The sequence below is a fragment of the Monopterus albus genome, unplaced genomic scaffold, assembly GCF_001952655.1.
Source record: "Monopterus albus unplaced genomic scaffold, M_albus_1.0 scaffold101.1, whole genome shotgun sequence".
In the NCBI taxonomy this organism is placed as follows: Eukaryota; Metazoa; Chordata; class Actinopteri; order Synbranchiformes; family Synbranchidae; genus Monopterus; species Monopterus albus.
The window spans coordinates 1119968-1141045 of NW_018127981.1; the positions used below are offsets into that span (position 1 = coordinate 1119968).

The 21078-nt window shown below is 40.2% G+C and overlaps 1 protein-coding gene across 1 annotated transcript in view; it reads right to left on the reverse strand.

Annotated features, from left to right (window-relative positions):
• LOC109965597 (zinc finger protein 385D) overlaps positions 1-21078 on the reverse strand; it is an 80717-nt gene that overhangs the window by 2492 nt on the left and 57147 nt on the right. The window contains 3 exon segments of the mRNA XM_020609746.1: positions 2144-2245; positions 7245-7426; positions 10352-10690. Of these exon segments, the coding sequence (XP_020465402.1) occupies positions 2144-2245; positions 7245-7426; positions 10352-10690 (623 nt within the window).

Sequence of the window (21078 nt, forward strand, 5' to 3'; positions counted from 1 at the left end):
TAAAAAATATATTTATATATAATTACATTTTTTTGTTTGACAAATCATTTCATCAACTATCACTGAAATTCTACATTTGATACCAGCGTTCATTTTAGTCTAAATTGTGACAATATGCTGCCTTTCTTTGTTTTATTTACTGTAATTGAAAATCGCATATCTTGGTAGGATAAACAAAACACTATTTTCTGACATTTTATAGTCTTAATACAGAATTTGTTAATTAATCAGATTCATTTCTACAAGCCTATATATTTTACTGTGTAGAAACCATGTCTGTTTTTGTTATTTGTGCATTTACTCTTTGTCAATGTGCTTTGTTTTGTTGTCGTGATTTTTCAGACACTTCCTTGTTGCAACCCTGGATCAACAGAGGCAACATGTGAAGGCACATACAGTGTTTAACTAGTGCATTTATTACTGCAAGAAACTTGAACAAAGAGGAAACATGGTCGCTGAGGACACTGCTGCTGCAGAGAGCGTGGGCCAGAAAGCTTAACAGGTGCCAGAAATCAGCTGCTAATAGCTGAAAGCCCTCCAGATGATCTGCAACACATCAGAAATCATTTGGGAAACAGTGCTGGAAATGCTGATGCTTTTAAATATCAACTTATTTGGTCATCATGCTTTTTGGAACTTTGGTTTTCTTGGAACTCTGTTACTGTTTCAAATATCAGACGTTCACATTTTATGACAGTTTATGACTGACCTTGTTTATAGGCCTCAAATGCTGTTGTTCATCCCAGTAATAAATTAGGTGGCAGTGTTTTTGCAGTGGCAATTTAATTATTCCAGTCAGAGCTTTTTATGCACATGAACACTGAAGAAGTGCTTCATTAGTGAAGTCAGGTAGTCTTACTGAGACACAAAAAAGAAAGAATGGAACAAAAAAAAATGATGCAAAGAAAGAAATGACAGTGAGAGACAAACAATACCCAACCTCCAACAACAGCCTAATAGGGTGAAAAGGTCACCAAAGTTATCTGGCTTAATCTTCTGTATCAGTAATGGAAAAGCTACGGTATCACAGCACCAGGACGGCAGCCGTTGTCATGGGTTATCAATCACTGACTCAGGCATCGTAACCCTATGGGAAGCATTCTTTACTCTCCGCTCATCAAAGAAGCTCCTCTCCGTTAACTCAGTCAATGATGGGTTTCAGAAAAAGCCATTTCCCCCACACTGGTAACCCCCACGCTCTGCTGCAGCAAACAGTGGGTGTGATGAATGCTCTGTTCTGAGGGCTTCAGTAAGACGAAAAGTCGGGCTCCCCTTTATCTTTCCCACACTGCTCTTTTGTGCACCCTACAAATCCTGTCAGGTGTCAGCACTTAAAAAAACAACTTTTTAACATTTGTTTTACCTTGGCTGGAGGGCCAGGAGGCCTGGCTCTGTTGCACAGGACAGCCAGCATCAGAGTTATACAGTCAGGAAAATGTTTCAAAGTTGTTTCAATACACTTCTCTTCTCATCAACTTTTCTGACACTACTCTGACCTGCCCTGATGCAGAAGACTGCCAGATGAGGCACTTGAAATTTAAACCAAACTTTAATCGACATTTACAATCACCTCTAAATAGCATTTTACCCTAGTCTGCATTCTGCCTCCAGTGTGCTGGCTCAGGCCAGCTTTAATACATGTCATTTTTGTCAATAAATATCAAGTTTTCAAATTAAATCATGCACACAGGTGATCCACTTATGAAACTTGACATTTTATTGAATTAGGTGTCAAATTGATTGAATGTGCCTTATCAAAGAGCAGACAGTAACGTTTTAGAAGAGGAGGTGCAAAGAGGATCTTCTGCTGATGAGCCTTTAGAAGAGGAGGTGCAAAGAGGATCTTCTGCTGATGAGCAAAGAGCATGTAAAGTCTCAAATTTCTGCATGCAGTTTTGTCCATTGTTTCATCCCAGGCAAACAGGCCAGGAGAGAACAATACATATTGGGGCGGGGCTTTTTATTTGAATCAGGAAGTGACTGGAACAGGGGAATGACCTTGAATACAGTTTCAGATGTGAAACAATAACCGTCTATCATGGGCTGATACGTCTCCTAAGAAGCTACTAGAACTGAGTCATGTGATGTGGTGACACCAGGACTTCTGCTGCTGATAAGGTGACTGAGGCGTGTGCTGACTCACCGGCTGTTTGGTTTGGCCTTTCTGCGGTTTGCTGTAGGGACTGTATTTAGGCTTGGCTGGTTTACCCGCTGCTCGGTCTTTATGACGCCGACTGCTGATATGCTGAAAATGAGAGAGAAAACAAACTAGGTTTCAGCATGTCACTCTGCTATGGTTAAAGCAGCAAGTGTACTTACAAGTTTTGACATTACAACAATAAATTAACAATCTGTCTGTGACTTTGTACGCATGCCTAAAATCCACATTTTCCAAAGTGTCAATTTTCACAGAGCTTCAGAATATTTTAGAACAATTGCAATTTGCTGTTGATGTAGCCAGGAGTTGATTGTGGCTACAAAGACAAGCCAGGAAAGTCAAAGCGGACAAAATTAAGGAAAGATTCTTTCAGACACTGAACAGTTGCTGCCACCAGATCTGTTGTTTCCATCAGACACAAAGACAGCCATGCTGCCAAGGTGCACAGCGAGTGGCAGAGAGAGGCAGGCTGGCTGGTGCACTGGTGAATGTGCACTAATACACACTACTTTCTGCATTTAAAATGGCTGAAGTTTAGATTAGCCGCCACTTGCTGTGTAACCATGGCAACAGAGGATAAACAAGTTAATTTTACTGGTATCTCATCACCAGCAGTGAACAAACCTGTCAGTAAACAAAAAATCAGTTTGGACCCTTGGCATTTAATTATTTAGTTTGGGTCTCTAAATAATGGTTAACTTATATTAACTATATTAATTCTGCCCTATTGCTAACTATTTCCACTAATAAAAGCTACAGTAAATTGCTCGGTTTGGGCTACTTGATGAGATAAGATAATAACAGCAGCCTGTGGCCTGATACAACTTGTTAGTAACATTGGATATAGTCTCAGTGGTGGGATTGTGCCTAAATAGCAGTCCCATTATGATCCCAGTCCTGGTTCCATCCTAGGTTTTCCCTGTTCTGTCACTCTGGACAGTTTTAGAAAGTCATTCCTCATCCAGTTGTCCTAAGGTTTTCCCTTAAGCCCTGCCCTTCACACACACTAGGTACATTCCAATTTCCTTATTTGACTGCTGCTCGTGCTTTCAGCCATGCTCAACCTGGAAATTGTTCCAGTCCACCATTGTGAAGGACGTCCCTAAGCTCTTATTCCTGCTCTGAGGAGCAAGGTTTGAGGAGCGAGGAGGCAGCCTGGAGGAGTCATGGCCGAGAATAGAGGGAAGCATCTTTCATGAAAAGTTTTTATGGACTGACATGACACTGTATCAGAAGACAGGATCAGAAGAAAGAGCGTCTCAGGTCTTTATAAAAGTGCTCTCTTGATTAGCCCTTAATATATACTGCAAGCCTGTTTCCTCTGTTCAGACAGTTTGTCTGTTGTGCTCGTCATATCTGTAGTGCTTCTCAGCCCCAGCACTCCTGTCGCACACTTGTTCTGTTTTCCTGCACTGAAGCAGTTTGTTTGTTTTTACCCATGTTTGGATGATTTCCCTGTTTCTGGACTCTGCCTGTCTTGGCCTTTGCTTTCATCTACTCCTTTGGATTTATTGCTTGAATCAGACTGCTTGTCGTTGACCTTTATTCTGGACTCACACTCTGCCTCTGGTTCTCAGACAGAACAGATCAGCAGCTGACATCTCTCCCAAGCATGGTCCTTGAAAAATGTCTGAGTTAAAAGGGTTAATACTCTGGGAAGCATACATATGCTAAGAAAATCTTTTATCAACGTGCTTCTTTCATTGATTCTTGTGCGATTATAGTGACGCTAGAGGAGAGATTATACTGGGGGTAACCAAATCCAAATGATTCATCCAGGCAGCACCAAGATTCAGAGCAAATGTAATGGAAATCAAGCTGTAGAGCTACTGTATGTTAGTTGGTCAAGAGGAAAGTTTGCAGGTTAAACTAGCATGAATGCACAACTATAAACAGGTGCTGGTCACAAAAAAAAGTAATCAAATGTAAAGAACAACTGCACGATATAAACGTGCATGGTTTATTTAAAAAAAAAAACAAACAAGTGATGGTGCAACCCTTCTTCTTCTCTGCAAGTGAAACAGATTACTAGTGTCAAGCAAACATTTATGTGCTCACATCTCACACCTGATAGCAATCCACACTCAGTGACATGATCAGCAAATTCATACAGGTGTTTCCCTATTAACACCACAGTCAGTCTGAGAGCAGCCCCATTACATATTTAAATTGCATACAGACAAACAAAAACATAACTGTGAGAAATAAACCATATTGGTTATGTGCAAGAAAATATTCAAATATATCAAAAAATAGAAAAAAAATATAAGCATCCCTCTCTTAAATCATATGAAGACCATAGCTTTAAAAGCAAGTAATGTATATAGGGATATGTCAAATGTATCAAGAAAGAAAAGTACGTCTCAATCAATCATCAAAGCAGAATATTCTAAGCAGACATAACACTTCAGTCCTAGAGTACACCTTCTACAGGACATCAATAAAATGTAAATCTGTTAAAATACAGATTTGGGAAAATCATTAAAACATGAGTATATTTGACATGATATGGATATTTAATTCTTACATCTAGAACTTCATTATTATTTATTCCTCATTCCAAAATATAATCTTAATATCATTTTCTAATAAAACATGAAAGAATGAATAACCAAGTACATTCACAAAAAATATAAATACAGATAAGACTGTATGTGCTACTGGAACCACTGAAAATCCATTACTATTAATATCAGTACATGAACATCATACCGTAGAAATAGAGACTTAGGTTTTCATACAGGTTATTAAGTTGACAAAAAAACACTTAAGATCAAATTCAGGAGGAGTTAGAGTTTTTAACCTGGAGATCCAAGACTCGTTTCTCAGTAACAGATTCTTCAAATGACCACCCTTCAACATGCAAGGTAAAGAGGAAATAGGGTGGTTTTCTTCGATAAAGTGAACAGCTAAGAGGGAATTCATATTGTTACTTCAGATATTTCCTCAGTGCTCTGCTATGTGTGTCTTATTGTTGGTATTTAAAGTATTTCAATCTTATACGTAGGTACTGTAACGTCTAAATGTGGTCAGTGCAGCAACAAGTAGCATCCTGGTCATGTGCCAAGAACACCTGAGCCAATCAAAACACCTATTTACAGCAAAGTGCATGTGTATTTTAAGCATGACCTTTCTCCTACTTTGTGTAATGATCCCTGTAGCCAGAAAGTCTGCATTTCTGCCTCTGTATAAGGTGCTATACAAGTTTAAAATCACCATTAAAGGTAACTAGGGTAGGCCAAAGTTGGGATATGGATGTCAGAAACTTTTCTTGCCACTATAAGTACAAGACCAAACCAAGTGATACACTGTGAAGATTGTACCTTATTATGATGCTGTAATGCCTTGCAATATCATCCGAGCTCGTTAAGTAAACAGGAAACGCTTGTTTCCTGGCTCTATCTCACGTGCTTTGAAGAAGACCGGTGGGCCAACGTGTCAGCTAATTTTTTATAAATCATGAGAGCTTAGAGTGTGTGGTCATTCTTCACTACAGGGAAAAAGTTTGAAAGCGGTCACCAAAATAAAAGCCTTTTGAGCCCTATAAAGAGTGCACATTACTAACCCAGTTTTATGGCAGTCTGCCTGAGATACCGCATCTTCCTTTGGACAAAAGGCAGTCCAGAAAAAAAAACACTGACAATGATTACTGTTTTTTTTATTCAAGGTGGGGTTGATGCTTCACACATGTTACCTCAGGCTAGATGCCATTTCAGGGTAAATGGCTTATCATGTGGTGAGGCAGGAACCTGACTGGGGATGAGAGAGCACTACTAAAAATACAACTCCTCTCTCAAGGTGAAAAGTATCAGAGCTATAAAGGTTTCATTGTGACTGGAGCCATCCAGGATGAAAACAGCTGCAGCTGTAGCTTCTACCAAATAACACAGCTTCCATGTTAAATACAGTACAGAATGCTCATGTGGAGAATGGACATCAAGAAATATATTAAAGATTTTACGGACCAGAAACAACTAGTGGATCTGAATAAACAAGAAAAATAAATGAATATGGAATTTCATGCACACAAATTCTCTGTAACCTCAACCCAATAAATAATTCAGTGTGAGTACACGTTGAGAACCAGAGGCACATTTCTGGCTGTGTCTAAATTTCACAAGCCCTTGCAGTGGATTTAACGATCCCACTTTTCTTCTGGTTTCAAGCTATAACTGAAATTTGTCATGCTGGATTTTTTTCACTGAGAATTGCCGCTATTCAGAAGTACTCAGTAAAGGCCCCCCCATGAAAAATTCATTTAAAGCCTGTCTATTTTCAGTGAGCAATCTCAAGGTTAGCTCAGACAAGCCCAAGTGGTTTTTCAAGCATTGTAGATGAAATTCCCCACATGACAAAATGATCAGCAGATACAAGAAAAGAAGATTTGTGGGGTGCCCCAAAGCAACAACTCAACCACAATGGGGAAAACATCACAACACCCCATTTCCTTAACATCATGTAGACTAGAAGTGCTTTTCCTTATCTGAGGAAAGGGATTAGTTAGCCTTGGTTAGCCTCATGTTTATTGGAGAAACCTGATTTCAGTGGCTTGCCAGTGGTTACCCAGAGCTTTGCAAGACTGTATGTGCCCGACAGAGACGCTGCTGTGAAAGCAGCAATACAGAATAAAAGGAAAGATCATTATTGTATATATAAAAAAAAATTAAACACGAAGTCCAGCAAAAGGGACACTAAGTACTATAAATGAGTCTAAATGAGTGGGCTGTCAAATATTTTTGTAAAATTTAGTCGTGTGCTCTGCTGCTGCAGAGCCACTGTGTCACCAATATAAACCCTCCAAGAAAAATAAAAAAAAAACTCCTAATGCTGCAGCTTCACATCAATAATACACTTCAAATATGCCATCTTTACTGTGGGTTGTGTGGTGAGGGAGAAAGCTTATTATAGCTGCATGAAAGCAGGGGTTTAGGTTTTTACAGAGCATGCAAAAAGCATGTGGTTTTGTCTTTATCCTGATTTTCTCCTCTTAATTATTCTATTTTTTAGCTGCAATTTGACATGCATTGTTTGCATAACAGCTAATTATACATCAGTGACTGAGTGCTTCAGTCTCCTTCCTTCTTACCTGTTTTAGCTGAGTTTCTGAGTTGACATGCACATCACATGTCTCACAGTAAAAGGTTTTGTTCTGCAAGCCTGTTGATGATTTAGAGGACGCAGCCAATTTGCTTTTGACTCCCGGCCGAGGGAAGGACTTGATGGAACCCACGCCGCTCCTGGCCTCAAGCATCGTCTTATGTTTTGTACCTGCAGGTTCAAACAGCTCGGTCAGTGTATGGGCTTAACCTCCAGTACAGATGCTATCTGAAGGAAAGGTGAGAGCAGAGGTTTATATGTGTTACTTCATTTCTGATCTGGGAAATATGAGGGTCAATATGAAAGTGGCAGCTTCTAAATTATCCTGCTAAATGATCCTGATCAAAAACCTTGTAGCACCGGTGCAAAACCATTTGAGTAGTGTTGTGTCTGGAGAGGGGACAGACTAGCAATTAATCAGGCCATCATTACCAAAAGCTAATCCTCCTGACACAATGATGAAACACCAGGGGAAATAAACTATATATATATTATTACATGATAAACATAAGGAGTAAAAAAATAGTTCACAGAACTGACTTAGATGGCTGCAAGTAATTCCAGTATAATAGGGGAAAAATAAGCCACTACACCAGAGAATCAGAGATGGAACCAGTGACCCATTCTGAGATATTAATGAGCCAGTTACAGCACAGTCACTTGTCAGCACCAGAGGTTGCACGATGTGCATCAGCAGCTCACTCCCTGGGCCAGTCCTCATTTGTTTCCTGTTATTGTCACTTTTGCTGAGATGGACTTCCTGACATGAACTTAATCTCACTAAAAACCTTGCCAGAACTTCAACATGACCTGGCTGGAAGAAAGATGATGAAAATGCAGCAGCCAAATTCCCCAGAACTTTCAGGTGATCAGTCTGCCTTTGCTGGAGTCATACTGAACACTGACTGTAAACAAGTCTGCACTTATGATGTTATAAGGTGTCACACATGCAGGGGGACCTTTTGATCAGGGTCAAATATAATGTATATAACATTAGTACAGACTACAAAGAATGAGGAACAGGCAACAGCACAATAGCTACAAAACAACAAGTGAAGAATGGAGCCATTGTCTGCTCTATTGGCTTCTAGCTGTTCAAGTCTTGAGGTCCATTTTTTCCCTTTGACATCAGACCACAGTCCACACCCAGACCCAGTTTAACAGGCCAGTTTGTTTCCATGCATCCAGTCCACCTGTCAGTAGATGTAAACCCAAGAACTTTAGTTGTCAGGAGACAATGCTACCCACTTAGCTACAATTCAATTGTTTTCAGAAAACTAAAATTACTTAAATAAGCCACTGAGGTTTAAAGCTCAATAAGTCACTCCTTACCTGACTCCAAAGGAGAGCTACACAAGAATTCCTATATGCCTAGACTGTCTGTTTATGCATACATAGCAAATAAAAATCTTGACTTGGAAAAAAAAAAAGAACCTATGAAGCTCTGTCCTGGGAAGGCCCCTTGACCCAGTGCAGGTGATGGGTGAAAGGAGGATGTTAGCCAAATGAGCATCCTCGCTGGAGAAGGACTCCCACCCCATGCATGAGATTTTGATAGCACTGGGCAGCTTTGTCAGCAACAGACTGCTTCATGTGACGGAGCTGCTGCTCAGCATACCAGTGTGCAATATTGTTTTGCTTTTTATTATTATTGTATATTTATATTGTTCATATTGATAATGTCTGTTACTTTTTGATTCTTCATACTAAGTTCCTTGTTTCTATCCTTTTGTTGCTGTAGCATTAAACAATCATAAACCTTGCAGTGAAAAAAAAGTAAACATATACAACTGAAGTTACAGCTTGTTTATGCTTATTCCAGCTGCTCTATTTATAGAATGAAACACAAAAATGTGAAAAAAGCAGCGGCAGTGCAGAAAACAACAATGAGAGGAAAAGTTATTTTTCCAAACACAGTTTCAGCCCAGGTCTGAAACATGATCTTTTTCAGTTCAAAAATGAACTGAATACGTTCTTTTTCATAATTATTTGACCTGTTGTGTATAGCTGTTCCTCTGTCTGCCACATGCTGCAGACAGAACGGCACCCACAGGCTTTTTGCACAGTAGCTAAAGTTAAATGTTCTAGCATGGCTGCTGGTGGGGAAATGGTCATTCAAAATTAAAGTGCTAAACCAGAAATGTATTCCTTTGTGAGAGCAGATCACATTCTCTGTATATGCTTTCTGAAAAACTATCTTGGTTTAAACCACTGAACTTAAAGATTCCAGTGATATTTTGGCTATTACACCAAATAACAGGATACCACTGAGACACACACATGCACAAAAGATCCACCCACTTGTCAAGAATGAGCTACAACAGTGGCTCAGCTGGCTGGTCACAGACACTCTGCTGAACAAACGTGATCACCATGAGTTCACATAGGATGCTTTCACTGCTTGCCTACCATATTTGTAACCTTGAGGTCATTTGCATTATCCTGTGCAACCAGTGATGTTTGTAAATCTGAAGATTTCAGTGGGTGTTTGTATCTGTCATGTTGAGCAGCCTGCTGATACAGTACACCACCCTTTGACTCTGTTCTCTTGCTCAAACTTTCAATAAGGCCATTTTTAAAAGCAGCTGGACATTCCTGTGCACAAAGCTCAGCCTGAAAACACAGATGACTCAACATACCACGTGTGTCTGACACTGTGACTCCGAACACACTCTGCTTTTGAAAGCAAGGATGTTTCACAATACTTGATCACAAATGCATTCGAGGTTACTATGGAAACCACTGCCAACCCCCCAAAAACTTAAAAATGTGTTTTTCAGCCCTGACAGCTAATTTAATTCACCAACTACAACATAAACACTTCAACACCACTGCAGATTGATTCTGTGAATACCCAGTGGATAACAACCTTCTTCACAAAAAGGACCACATCACAAAACCATTTCAGCGAGCCTGTTGTGTTTTTTCTTGGAAATTACATTATACACAATGGAACATTCATGTTAAAATCTGTTTGCTGAGAAAGAACACAGCAGGTTAACGGCTCACTACTACAGTACATGCAGCCTCCTGTACAATTACTGCAAACACAGCTTATGTTTACATCTGCAGCACATGTAGACACATGCCTCTTACCACTGTTGTGAGCCTCCAGCTGTGACGCTGAGTTGACCGCCACTTTGCAGAGTGAGCAGTACAGAAGACGTCGCGCTTTCTCCTCCTCGGTTTCTGTATCTGTCTCTCCCTCATGCTCAGGGTCCGGGTCTGGTTCTGAAGGAGAGTTGAGGTTTGAAGGCCTCTCGTCCCCTCTAGCAGCTGAGGTAGTCTCTGAGGCTATGGTTGCTGTGGTGCTCAGGACAATTGGTGAGGCCACAGGTGTGTGTGTTGGTGCTGTAGAGGTTGCCAAGGATGTCAAGGGTTGTGCAGGTCTGAGCACAGGGCATAGTGGTAGGGGCACTGCTCCGTGTACACCATCTGTACAGAGATTAATTTTCAATCACATGGCTCCATTCATCATTTTATTTTGCTCATATAATGTTCTATCAGCAGGTGGCTGAACTTTTTTCATTCATATTGTTTGTTTTTGATAAACTGTCAAGAGGTTACATGACATTTGGATACACTTTGGTTGACAACAATGCTAGTGCTAATGAAACATATGGCAGGTCCTGAGGAATAGACAGCTCGCTTCTTAAATTAGGCACAGCAGGGATGGTTTAACAGCAAAACACACCTCATTGTTTCACTATCAAAGGTCTAACAGATGAGAAAGATGAACACTCCCACTGAGGAAACTTCATTTGCCAGCCTAGAAAGTGACTGCTGAAGTCTCACCAACCTTAAACACATTGAACTGTTGATAAATGAGGTAACCAGACTACACTGGTGCGGCGGTACGTTGATTACTTAAAGCAATAGTAGGCCAGAAAGTCACAAAACAGAATGGTGATGAACACTGATAATGCCTCCTAAAACTTAAGACATGAAATAATAAAAACTATCACCTGATACATTACCAATAATGTATACATTGTTTGCAAGAGCACAGATTCACAGTACAAGTGATTTAGCTATTGCTGGACCAAGATTTGACACCAACTAACTTTCGGCACCATGGGTGTTATTGTATCTTATGGAGTTTCTCCTTCTTGTGATCATCATATGACTTATCTTCTATGACAGTTTATGTGTACTATTATCCATCCATCCATCCATTTTCCTCCGCTTATCCGGGACCGAAAAAAAGAGGCGTTCCCAGGCCAGCCGAGAGACATAGTCCCTCCAGCGTGTCCTGGGTCTTCCCCGGGGCCTCCTCCCGGTGGGACATGCCCGGAACACCTCCCTAGGAAGGCGCCCAGGAGGCATCCGAAACAGATGCCCGAGCCACCTCAGCTGGCTCCTCTCGATGTAGAGGAGCAGCGGTTCTACTCTGAGCTCCTCCTGGGTGACCGAGCTCCTCACTTAAAAAAATAACCTGCCATATAATGTGTACTATTATATGGTAGGTTATTTTTTAATTCTGTGTGTTCTGATGTCTGGGTGTGTTATATGATTTGCATTGCATTTTGTTATTGTTAAACACTTTATACGTGCTATATAAATAAAATTGCTATACCAGCTATTTCAACTGTTGGCTGGAATGAGCACTGAGGCTCTCAGAAAACAGCATGCCTCTTTTTCATCGCCACATTGCAACACATGCAAATGCACAGTGATCATGCTAGAACATATCTAATCCTAGGATATGATACACCTGTACAATTGTATGCTATTCAAACAAACCTCTGCCTTAACATCTGTGTTAGTGAAGCACAAAATGTGTAAATTAATGTATAAATCCAGTTACATTATATTCAGAGGTGTTCCTAATATTCTGACCCTCTCATGCGTGTTGCTGGGGAGGACAAAAATATAAATGTAGTCAAGTACCACCTTTAACTATGAGCTCAATAATAAGCATATAATTTAATTTATACATTTATGACAACTTCACCAAAAACTGAAACATTTTGAGCTTCATAAACACAAATGTTAAGGTAGAGGTGCTGGACTGAAGTGCATACAATTGTACAGGCATACCTAATAAAGTGGCCTGTGAGTGTATATTTTCCAGTCTGGGTCTGTCAAGCAGAAGTCCTGTCCATACTGAGATCAGACCCAGTGGTTCAGACTTGACTTCGAGACAAGCAGCCTTGATTTATATTTATGATGATAAAAAATGTTTAAAAACTGCCCCAAACTCACCAGATGGGTTATTCAGGAGCTGTTATGTATGCACATATCAAACCAGTGTAATCTAAGTTATTAAAATGGACAGCGCTGCAAAATAATCAGATATCTAATCCACTGTCAGTACACGGGATCACATCAACATGTTGTGCTATGAAAGAAATGTCTGATATTTTTAGGAGAACCGACAGCAGTGGATCAATATATTTGACTGCTAAAACAACATCACATATCAGTGTATGGAATACAGAGAACTGCTGCCACATTCACGAAAATTTCATTTCGTCTTGGCAGCCCCACCTGATCGATGCCAATGCCTCTGTGTTCTCTGCACTCCAGTGTCACCAAATGAAGATCAGCCGGCCAAGAGAGCCAATCAATAGTGAATTATGTCATGCTATTTTTGTGAGCCATTATATGTGGTCCTTATTTATCCCAGCAAAGGTGTCTGCTGTTGGTGCTACAAAACCTCTCGAAGTTACAGCTAGTTGTCACAACGTTCGCTTCTGCCAAAGGTTCAAAAGTAATATCAGAGGTAAAAGCAGCAGGTATGTTTCTGTTCAACCTGTAATGAAGGAATACAGATGTTCTTTATATAAAAAAAAACTCCAAAAGAGCTTCCATTGAAAGCAGTTTACTCAAGCTGAAGAACTGCTTAGTGTCCAGAGACTGAGGTCTACTGTTGCACTGACATAGTTGAGCTAAATATTTCAGTTATGCATTCCAGGTTTTTCTTTTAGTGCTTCAATGTTTGTGAGCACCTAATCCATTAACCTCTGAAATGGGTTTGAGGCACATTTATACTTGTAATGCTCTCCTCTTACAGTTGACTGACTCCAGCTATAAAATTATATGTACACCTTCACTGCATGATTTGAATGCAGACCTTTAAAGTAATGAGCAGGAACATGTGGTACATAAATGTACAAAATATAGGTTGTCAGTATTGAAATGCAGTTAGGTAAGGCTACCAGGGTGTGTTCTAGCATAACAAAATCATAAAAACTTGATTTAAAAAATACCTTATTTGCTGCAGGGCTGGTGAGTGACACGGGAGGGTCTATGTAATAGTAATGATGGCATTTAAGAGTAAAGTTAAAATATATGCAGTATTAGACAAGGTGGTGTTCAGATAACAATCTTGTCCTGAACACCAACAAGACTAAGGAGGTCATTGTGGATTATATGAGGTGCAGGAAGACAAAATATGCTCCTCTTCTCATACACAGGGAGGTGGTGGAGCAAGTGGATAACATCAAGTTCCTGGGCATCCACATCACATCTGACCTGACCTGGTGTCTGAACATATCCTACCTGGGGAAGAAAGCCCAGCAAAGGCTTTTCTTCCTCAGGAAGCTGAAACGCGCTGGTCTCTCAGTTGCTTGCAAACTTCTACAGAGCGACAGTAGAGAGCATCCTCTGTCTCAGTGCGACAGTGTGGTACGGGAGCTGCACTGCACAGAACAGAAAGTTCTTGACCCGGGTGGTGAGAACAGCTCAGGGCATTGTATGGAGCCCTCTTCTGGATCTGGACTCACTATACTCTGACCAGATCTAGAGGAGGGCCGGACGGATTGCTGCAGACCCCACCCACCCAGGCAACAGTCTGTTCGTGCCTCTTCCCTCCAGGAAAAGGTACAGGAATATAAAGACAGTCAACCAGACTGAGACTCAGCTTCTTCCCCAGAGCTGTGAAATCAATCACCCCCCCTAATCCCTAGTCACACACACAACCTCCCCCCTATGGACAGACACAGAACACTGGACCTCACACCTCCTCCTAAAGACTGAGATTTGCACTGAGCTGCACCTTATAATGTTACTACGCTCTTGCTGTAACATGCTGCTGACCTGATTAGGTCCCATACATCTCTTTTTATTTGTTCATATTTTTATACTGACTTATTATTTACATAACACACAATTGTATATGTCTGTCTTTTAAGAGCTGCCGGAAAAAAATTTGTTGTGCTTTGCATAATGACAATAAAGATTCTTGACTTGACTATTACTGTAGCTGGTGTTCATTTTTTCCCTGAGATACAACCATGCCTTAATGAAGGCCTCTAATATTTGGGTAATAAATGTTTTTAGAACAATATGGTCTTCATTTCCTTTGGCGTAATGTTGTTCAACTGATTTACCGTTAAAGGCAATGAGAGGCTTGTCACTACAGCTGTTGTTTGACTGTCTGAGAGACGTGAGAACATGACTGGCTCTTAACATTTTACATCTTTATGAAAACAAAACAAAGTATATGTTGTTTGGCGACCCGGGTACCATATCTGCCTTTGACTGGGGTCTTGGTCCCTTGGCTCCACATCTAAAGACGCTCATAAAAACTTAGGAATGATATTTCATAGTGAGTTGAGATTTGATCACTGCAGATAAACTCAGCTGTGAAGTCGAGTTTCTTCCAGGTGAGGTTATTAAGTCAAGTCAGGGTATTCCTTTCTTTTAATGATTTTGAAATTGTAATCCATGCTTTTATTAGTTCCTGGTTTGACTACTGTAATGCATTGCACTCAGGTGTCAGTCAGTTGTCCCTCTCTCATCTTCAGGTGGTTCAAAATTCTGCCTCTCGTCTCTTGACAAGTACAAGAAAATTCTGTCATAAAACCCCAGTAAAATATAAATTGAGATTTAAAAACATTTTTGAAGGATGCAGAATATTGTCTGCTTATCGTTGTTGACAAAATTCAAGAAAATATCCAGATATCATTTGTTGTCAATATCGCACACCCCTAGTTAACCAGCAGGGGATCAAGCGTCAGTGATTCAGTTTGGCAGACCTATGTCTAACTTCTAGATATATATATCTATAAGCATTTTTGTAAATGTTTAAGCAGATGTCTGTGGACTCATCTAAAGAAGAACATCTGGCATGAAGGTCATTATTCCAGGCTGTTACTCTTCATACCATGACTGAAGCATTTATTTAAAGCCTGGACACAACCTGAAAAGGGAAACGATGAGTTTCCTTATTAGTTGTGTGTAATTTATGTCCTGTGTAATTAGAGATGAGGCTGAATTAGTTACAGGCAAAAGTCAGAACATCTACCTAGCTCTTCCAGTCCAAGCACTCGTAAACACTGCCACTTTTAGAGTGTACAAGATCACAACAATCTCAATACAAAATAGGAAGACACGATTTCTACATTTTAATCACAAGAGAGCAGGAATAAAAATATTTTCAGTGCGTTGGCGTGCGATAAAACAATCAAGCTTGTGTTTCAAACATGATTGTTGTGACAGTTATCAATTGTTATTGAATCTGGTTTAAGAGCCATCAGTGAACCTAAGTTTAACTTTACATTACTATGTTGCATCAAGCCAAAGCCATTACCACAGTAAGAATAATTATTCTGTGAACTATTTATGATGTGGCTGACCTTGTCACTCCTGATGAATAATGTTTATGCCACAAGCAAAGAGGCAATGACCTCTTTGCTCCTTGCAATTAACCACCTCCCACTCCCAGTCCACTCTGATGTGCCAGGCATCAAAACAACCTGAAATCACAGCGATTAGCTCACTCGATCACACCCTGCTCACCACCACCCAAAAAGCTGCCATCACACCTGCTTCTCTGGGCAGCTTTTCAATGGCACCATCAGCAGAGTGTGATTACAGAAAAAGTGCAAGTAAAGGTTTCCTGAGTCGTCAATTTGTTGCTCATACCACAAGATACTGTAGCTTCGGTAAGTGCACTATCAGAATAATCTTAAGTCTCTGCTCTTAGTTAGGTTTATCGTTTGGTGCCAAACTCTTTGCTGTGGTGTTTTCACCTTACAGGTTGCTTTGTGTTGGCTTTCATTTATCAACAGCTGGAATCAGAATCAGAATCAGCTTTATTGGCCAGGTGTGTTGAACACACAAGGAATTTGACTCTGGTACAGTGGCTCTTAATGTGCATGTATGATGTTCTTCCCTAAGGCAACGAGTAAGCAAGTAAACAAGATAAGACTGAGAGAACAAGAAAAGAAAAAGAATGTACAAAAAAACAAACAAAACAGGGAATGTGCATTAGGAAAACAAAAACAAAGTACCTCTAAACATAACCTAGATTTATTCCTTTTCAGAGAATTTTTCTTTGGCAAAGACTAACTCAACACTGACTTGGTGTTTTGGGCAGCAAATGCAACAGCTCTCATGGGCTGCTATGTCTTACATAGTTGGTAACATCAATAGAAGAAAGAAAATAGCTCTATCGGTCAGAAAAATCGACATTTTCTTATTGGAAAAAGTTGCAGGACACTATTATTAGGAAATACTAAAGCATTTTAGCAAACTGCTTGTTTGCTCTGATATCTGGGGTGTGAAAGTCAATATCAATTCCATCTTTTTGAACTCAGTAGAGAGATGGGTCCACGACTTGTTTGGCATAACTTAGCACAAAGACGGAAAAGGGGTGGGGTGGGGGGTGGATAACTACAAGCATTCTCTAATTCTGAGTGTTAAAGTTTATTTTTCACCGTGGAAACAGTTGTTTGACATCAGAGCTCTGAAGATAACTCCTTGTAAAATCACTTGTCATTTTCTATTTCTGCACATTACAGAAGTAGTTCCCTGATATGCTTATTTTGTTTCTTGCCATAATTAGATGGGAAGATTGATACCATTCTCATGTCTGTGCATTAGGTATGAGACTAGAGTCAGGAGATTATCTTAGCCCAGTATAGAGATTGGTAGTAGGGGAAAACAGTCAACCTGGTACCTTCCATATGTAGGTGAATTTCTTGTAAAACAGCAACCTAATTTTTTTGCTGTCTGTGTATAGATTAAATAGAAAAGATCCAGTGGGGGGGCTATTTACTAAGCCTGTCGCACTGGGTCGACCAAGAAGTACAGTAGAAAGGATCGTGTTTACTATGACTTAATTTTAATGTGACTGAAGAAATCAACAAACAAATTTTACTACAGTCACATAATCTTTTATTTCATTCAGTAATTAAAATTTGGTTTGACCTGAAACCCTGTGAAAATTCCTCACATTCTCCTCTGTGGTTTACAGACATGCTCTCCCTCATCAAACATGTTCTTAACTCTGAAGAGATCTTAGGTGACCAACAGCTGCCATGCTAAAAAGCAGGGCTGCAAATTTTACACCTCCTTTCTCCTGACGTTAAATTTCAGTGGTCCTAAATCAGGCGCTGAGGGTATTTGTATAAATTTACAATCAAACCTCCCGTATTTTTGCATCTTTGAACAAGAATCCCTTGAATATATAGTGCATGAAACTCAAGATGCAAATTCTTGCATTTCTCCAGTAGTTTTCCACACTAAAAACCCACTGCGACTCCTAAATAAGAACATGTAATTTCACCGTTTAGCACCAAAAAAATGAAACACAAATCCTTAGTAAACATCCCTCAGTGTATATTAGAGATGTTTGCACAGAGCAAGGCTTGCTGTTCTCCCCTGCTTTCAGTCTTTATGCTTAATTCAGCTAATCACCTCCTGGTTCCAGCTCCATACTAAGTACACAGGCGTAAAAGCAGGATCAATCTTCTTATGCAACTCTTTGCCAATAAAGTGAATTATCCCAAAATGCCAAACTATTCCTCCAAATGATGTGTAAACAAAGCTTTGGCATGATAACACTGGTCATTTTCTTGTTGCTGAGCTTAGCAATTATGTATAAAGATACACCTGATAGCCAAGTTTCTTGTTGGGTTGTGTCAGCCATGATTATGATCATGAGAACAGTCCAGCTGAACAAAAGTGGAATATTTGAAGACATAACTCCTACTAAGAAACCTAAAACAACCATCTTTTCCAACATGTCAGAATATTCAGATGCTTGTTTATTATCTGTGTGATAGTGAAAGTGTGATTTAAATGAGTAATAATAAACAACAACAGGAAAGGTTCTGTCTTTATCTGTCTTCTTATGATAGAGCGTGGTTGGCGAGGTCATCCCATGTTAAGTCACGCATGTATTTGCCCTTGTGTTAGGGTGAACCCATCTACCACAGTGTCATTAAATAGCCATTTGCTGTTGGAAGGGCAGGTGATTAAAGTGTACTTTGGCTGGCCTAGGACGCCCTGTACTCTGGGAAGCCTCCAGTAATCCATATCCCCAGTCATTGTGACCTAACTGGCTTTGCAAGACCCAGTTAAGAACTCAATCCCCACTCATTAATGAAGGTAATGACTGTGATCAATCTAAAGTTGGTATGGGCGAGTGGGGCCTGACAGCAAAATAGGTACAGGGAGAGAAAGAGAGATAGACTGGGGCCAGGTAAAAGAAAGGAAAGAATAAGAAACAAAACCTAAAGAGAACTAGAAAACTGAGAAAGTTAAATGAAACTGCAAAAGTAAGCACACTTTAAAGTAAAACAACAGTGAAACATGAAGTTTATAAAAGGAGAGAAAAAAGAAAGAGGGGAGGGCAGGAGATGAGGTGTGCATGGTGAGAGGAAAGAGAGAGAGCATTAAAAGAGAGTAATCAAGAATGGGACACAATTAAAGAGAAACTGAGAGGGTGGGAGTGGAAAGGGGGAACAAAGTTAGAGAGAATGGAGTGAACCCGAGATCAGGACAGGTGCTCCGACCCTTCAAGACAGGACACCGCCTCATCTTTCCTTCATTTGTATCTCAGCCTCTCCTGACTCCCCAGAGATTTGCTTTGGCAATGGAGGAGAAACCCTTCCACTCCACTTAGGCTTTCAGACAATCACACATTCCCTAGATATCTGATTACCTTTCTCAGTGAAGCTGGATTAAGCACTTTAATTAAAATAACTGGGCTCTATTATATGCTGTCACAACTTAAAGGACAGAAATCCCTCATGGCTCTTGAGTTCTGTCAAATTTCATTTGGCATCAATGATTTTTTTGGCTCCTCTTGTCAGTATTCCAAGTGAGTAAATGAGAAAAGAGTCACAGCTGAACATTTCTAAAATAAAAGACTGATGAGCTGAAAACTTTGCACTCAAAATTACTCAAAATTAAATGTCTACACTTGGAGTAATCTTTTTTTGTTAAAGGGAAAAGTGTGGCATTATCTCTCATATTTAACAACAGTAGGTGTCATCAATTTGAGCTCACGCTGATTTATCTTTTTCCAATTTCATCTGAAAGCAAATGATCCACACCTAATTTCTTTTGGGAAGTTTTTGCAGTTTCATATTGCCATCCAGAATCCCCACAAATGAGAACATTTGCAGCGCCACGCAGGTATGGAGCCAATCTAATCACACACTCATCAGGTTTGCTACCGTCGCTGACGTCTGTCTGTGAGGGCTTTTTCCAACCCACTGACTATGCACGGAGATGCAGGCACAGTGATAGTGTTTTGGGTGAAGGAGGGTAGGCTGGTGGGTGGTGGAGGGTGGTGGAGGGCGTCAACTGCCGAAGGGGACCAGAGGAAGGATACAGTAGAGGGAAAAAGCCTGAGCTAGCCTCCTGCCTCCCTGCAGCCTGCTCCATTGTACAGCTGCTGTCAGTGCTGGCATGGCTCCCCTGACAATCTGCTCTTTAATAGCTAATATCAGGGTACATTTCCTCAGGCACTGGACTGGAACAGAGATGGCGGGCTGTGCTGTGGGCATTTCTATTTCCTCCTCTTTGCCTTTCTCGCTCTACCTCTACTCTCTCTTTTACTGTGGTAAGGACACACAAACACACACACCCATAGGCATGCAGAGCCTGACAGGCAGCCGCAGAGTCATCTGGCTAATCTATACTATCTGGCTGTGTCCAGCTGTCCATCTAAACACACACACATTCAATGAAGTAAAGAACACAAATGTTCGGTGCATTTTACAATATCCGTTCTGTGATTTCATGCTATGACTTGGTATGCACAAACAGAGAGAATAAGATGGGAGGTGGTGTGGCCTTGTACATAGATAAAAACTTTTGTTATAAGAGAGTGGAGAAAATGTCAAGGGTGGTGGATAATTTGCTGGAGTGTGTGACTGTAGAAATACTCGTGGAAAAAAGATATACCCCACGTGACTCACAGCTGTAATCGCAGCAAAAGGTGGCGCTACAAAGTATTAACTTAAGGGGGCTGAATAATTTTGCACGCCCAATTTTTCAGTTTTTTATTTGTTAAAAAAGTTTGACATATCCAATAAATTTCGTTCCACTTCATGATTGTGTCCCACTTGTTGTTGATTCTTCACAAAAAATTACAGTTTTATATCTTTATGTTTGAAGCCTGAAATGTGGCAAAAGGTCGCAAAGTTCAAGGGGGCCGAATACTTTCGCAAGGCACTGTAGTGGACAAGTGGAATGCAAAATTGGACTTTGAGGACAAGGAGGAAAATGGCAAGAGGAGTTGGAAGAAGGAGAGAAATCATTAAAGAGCTAAAGCTGAAATGCATAAAGTAGAAAGTTAAGATATTTAGTATGTATGGTTAATCTGGTGTCCATAGTGATGGTATCACTATGACAACTGTTAAATGGGTAATTCAGGGGATATGCAAACCATTATCCCATATTTTTAACATGTCGTTTCAACTTGGGCAGTTCGCCAATAATATGAAAATAGCTAAGGTTATTCCACTGTATAAATCTGGTGATAAGCACAACTTCACAAATTATAGACCGGTTTCTCTGTTGTCACAATTTTCAAAAATTCTGGAAAAACTCTTTAATAACAGATTAGACACATTTATTGA